Raw genomic sequence first — 4,527 nt, 5'->3', positions numbered from 1 at the left:
CATAGGTTTCTTGAATTGACATTAAAGCCTTGGGTCCTGCGTGGTAGTTGCTGATGTGTAGATGACGCACGTAACAGTCGACGAAATGATTTTTGCTGGACAAGATTATAGGGTGCTTTTGACCTTCAGAAATTGCTGCGAATTCCAAGCGACCACCGACTTTGAGCAAGTTGAATCCATTTGATGAATCGATGAAGGGATTGAGACACTTTAGTGCACCTTAAGGATAGTTTTTCTTCAGAGCTCGTTGTATATCATCTTGAAAATGATGTTGCTGTAGATTAAAAACTATTCTGAGCAAGGCGTTTTCTAATTCTTGGGGCTGTAAAGAATCAGAATGGAAAATATTAGTTTTTGTTTTTTGAGCAAAACGGAGCATCCACGCAACAATACGAATAATTTTTAAATATGAGCTATAATTTTCAACCGAATCCAGAATGTAATTAGATGTTGCTTCCAGGGAGAGTACAGTTTTGCGTTTTTCTCTGTCGATATCTTGTTGATTTTCTATGGATAGTTGATCTATTTTATTAGGAGGCCATTTACTAGGATTGAGAGTGAGAAATGCTGGTCCATTGAACCAGATAGATGAAGCAAGTTCTTCTACAGTTGAACCACGAGACACGATATCAGCAGGATTAAAATGCGTTGGAACATGTCGCCAAATACAGCCAGTAGTTAGATCCTGAATTTCCGATACTCTGTTGCCAACAAAAACGGATAACGTAGAAGAATGTTGCTTTAACCAGTGAAGAACTATTTGAGAATCTGTCCATAGAAATACTTCAAGATTTGGTATTGCGAAAAGATTTTTGACTTTAGAGTATAATTTAGCCAAAAGTTGTGCGCCACAAAGTTAAAGTTTTGGCAATGATTTTCTTTTCGTCGGGGCAACTCTAGATTTGGCAGTAAAAAGACGAACAGAGACATTTCCTGAATAAGTTTTAACACGAAAGTAGAAACAGCATCCATAAGCGCGAATTGATGAGTCACAAAAGCCATGAAGTTGAACTGATTGAGATTCAGCAGCGAGACAAAAACGAATAATATAAGCCGTCGGAAATATTTCACGTATCTGATGATCTGTGCTTCATTTTGTTAAAGGGATTAAAACAAAAAGACGAATAAATTTCATTTTCAACCTTAGCCTTTTTAGAAGTCGTAGACATTTTTAATTTTGTAAGTATTTATGTAAATAACACACGTCTTAACTTTAACGCTGTTTCTAAAAAACTGATTTCCGTATGTCTTCAGAATGACAATAAATAGTTTTTTAAGATCATATAGGTAGTACGTTTTAATGAATGAGTCTAAAATCTTTTATTAGGGTCAAGAAGGGCTTACATACTAAAGTACCTAATTTAACCAAATGTTACAAATAACAATAAAAATAAACCACCATATAAATAACCTACCTGTCAACTTCTACCTCTCCACCCACTTCTTAAAGTCAAATGTCATAAAATAATAAATAAACTGGTACTTCTGAGAAGGGCCATAAAATATTTCCACTTGATTCCAAAAATTTGTTTCTGGGGCACCTGATATTTTAACAATGAAAATCACGTGCGCTGAAAACTACCTCTAGGATTGACTAAAAAAGCCGCAAGATACAAAACTCAGACAAATTTTGGGGGTGGAAAATTAATAGCGGTCGGCCTCATATTGCACCCCTCCAGTGGCTATTATCGGTCAGTTGTTGTGGTTTTTATTTTTAAGGTTTTAGAAACAATTACACACAAATATGAAAAAAATCAATTTAAAAACATTTGTCTTGAGTTACAAAATATTTTTTTTGATAGATATCCCACTCGCATCCCACTAAGCGACCATATAGGTCGCTTAGGAAAAGACCTAAGCTTTCTTAAAAAAAATAAAAAGGGCCCATTTTGAAAAAAAAAGTCAAAAATATTTTTGATTTAAAAAAAAAATATCAAAAATATTTTATTAAATTTTTTTATTTTTTTTTTCGAAAGATTGCATAAATAGCTATCTAAACTATTTGGGACACATTTTGCTAAGAACAATAGGCAATAATTTATATGGATAAAAAAAAACACCTGTTTGGCCAAAATGTCAAATTTTGACCTCCTATAACTCAGAGAGTTCTTGACCGATCTTGTTGAAAAATGGTGTCCGAATTACTATCCAATAGAACTAACATTGGTGCAAATTTCATCGCGATCGGAAGACATCGATTTCAAAAGTTGGTTCACTTGACGTGAAATGCCCCATAAATAATCTTCAAAATATAAATTTTCTATTATATGCCCATTGTTCATGTTTTGCACATTGTTGCGGCTGGAGTTTGTTACAGGAGTCACTTACTGTGATTTTTAGGGCTTGAGGATATTCTTGATGGGATTAGTTTCATGACGTTGGTAGAAGATGATTTGAAGTAATATTAATTTTGTTTATGTTGTTCAGTAACCTAAGAACTCACTAAAACCGGCAGAGATTTATATGGCCACAAAAGGGTAAAAACGCCAACACCAATCATGCCCAAAGTCCTTGAAATGTAGGAGAATTTGTTCTCATCTCATAGGGAAATATACAATAAGCAGCACAGTTCAAATTTAAATATATATTTGATTTTTTTTAATTGTTTTAAAATTGTGTGTTGTTAGCTATTGTTTTGGTTTGTTTATGATATCATAAACATATGTTTATGAGAAATGTCAATGTGTGGGATGTATGTAGTACAGGGTTGCCTAGTAAGATTCTTTTTTTTTAAGTGGTACCAAGTAGGAAAGTTACCAGATAAAGTTGAAGGAAGAGAATTACCGACCTTTATAGTTTCTCTTTTAAAAAAAAATGCGATATCAAGGCTAAGGCCATAAGTGCGTTGACCCGTTTGTGTAAGTGTATATTTGTTTATTGTCGTTATTTTTTTTTGTTTACTTTTTGTTGGTAGGATGTTCTGTTAGTTTTTAGCGTTAATATTGTCGTGAGATTTTTCTTAGCTAAACGAGAAGATTGTGTTTCATTTAAAAAGTGGCAAGCAAACGTATAAGTTTAAAAATTTGAATTAATATAATATAAAGAAAATTTAAACACACTGTACGATGAAGAGCTTTTTCTTCACCGGCAGCGATATAGAGCAATTCTGTATATTTCGAATTGTTGTCTATATGTCACTGAAAAGTTTGTTGGGCAATGAAATAAACCGAAAAGTAAAGAAAATGCGACCGTGATACCGATAAAATAAAAAGAGGAGATGATTCTTGCTTGAATTCAACTATGACAATGTTTTCTTTATTTAAAATTAAAGTTCTTAAGCCTAACAATTGATCATGTAAATAAGGGCTACACTGTTGTTGTTGTATGTATTATTATTTGTCTCTCACTTCCAATGTACCAATTCAACTTATTACTAATAAGTATGTACCTATATGTATATGAACGTATGCAAAAACAAAATACTAAATATATTGTATTTTTAAGAACAACAACAACATACTTGTTACAAGAATTGAAGTGAGAAACATATAATAAAAACTAACGGGTCATTACCAAAATAAGTTACAGTGGTTAGTATGAACAAAAATGCTAACAAATTACAGTGACAACAGTGAGCCAAAAATATGAACAAATTTAATACAATAAAAAATGGAAAATAAAACAAATGAATCAAATGAATAATAACTATAAATAATAACAATAAAGATTATTAGTAAATATGATACGGTGACCTAACATTCCGGCCCGATTGAAAGGACACTTTCAAGAAAATAGTAATGCCAGTCTGTGGATAGGGCGACGTATAATTCCCTTTGTTGTTTTGATGTCGACAACTCGAACTCGATCATCTCTACCACGAACAATATTGATGATTTTACCCATGAGCCAACGCTGCGGTGGTAAATTATCTTCTTTAATGATTACTAGGGAGCCAGTACAAATATTTGAGTTGGTGCTAGTCCATTTATTGCGGGTCTGGAGCTCGTTTATGTAGTCGTGGGACCACTTCTTCCAAAATTGTTGTTTTATGGCGCTTATTCGGGCCCAATACTCAAGTTTATTGATTTCAATTGGAGGGACATCACGTTCTGGCAAACTGCGTAAGGGAGCGCCTATCAGGAAATGGCCTGGTGTAAGGGCTTCAAAGTCACTGGGATCGGATGATAGGGGCGAAATGGGCCTCGAATTTAGAATTGCTTCTATATCAATCATTGCAGTTGCAAGTTCCTCATATGTGAACCTTGTGTTATCGAGTTAGGTGTCCCTTGGCCGATTTGACGGCCGCCTCCCACAATCCACCAAAATGTGGTGCCCTAGGGGGAATAAAGCGAAAATTAATAAATTGATTTGAGCAATAATTTATTATAAAATTGGAATTTTTAGGATCAAAAAGGAACGATTTTAGTTGAGCCAACTTTGAGTTTGCACCAACAAAATTGGTGGCATTGTCACAGAATATATCTGTGGGTAGACCTCTTCGTCCAATCATCCTTTTAAGAGCAGCAATAAAGGCATCTGTTGATAAGTCTGATACAACTTCTAGATGGACTGCTTTAGTTGCGAGAC

At 34.1% G+C, this 4,527-nt stretch overlaps 1 protein-coding gene across 1 annotated transcript; it reads right to left on the bottom strand.

Annotated features, from left to right (window-relative positions):
* Positions 1 to 220: 220 nt before the first annotated feature.
* Positions 221 to 4,173, bottom strand: LOC135950575 (uncharacterized). Its single transcript, XM_065500111.1, has 3 exons — positions 3,802 to 4,173; positions 428 to 739; positions 221 to 322 (listed from the first exon to the last, which is right to left on the bottom strand). The coding sequence occupies exons 1-3, from the start codon at positions 4,171 to 4,173 to the stop codon at positions 221 to 223; spliced, it is 786 nt and encodes a 261-aa protein (XP_065356183.1).
* Positions 4,174 to 4,527: the final 354 nt, after the last annotated feature.

This window comes from Calliphora vicina, chromosome 2 (assembly GCF_958450345.1).
Source record: "Calliphora vicina chromosome 2, idCalVici1.1, whole genome shotgun sequence".
Taxonomy (NCBI): Eukaryota; Metazoa; Arthropoda; class Insecta; order Diptera; family Calliphoridae; genus Calliphora; species Calliphora vicina.
This window is presented reverse-complemented; position numbering and strand designations above follow the sequence as displayed.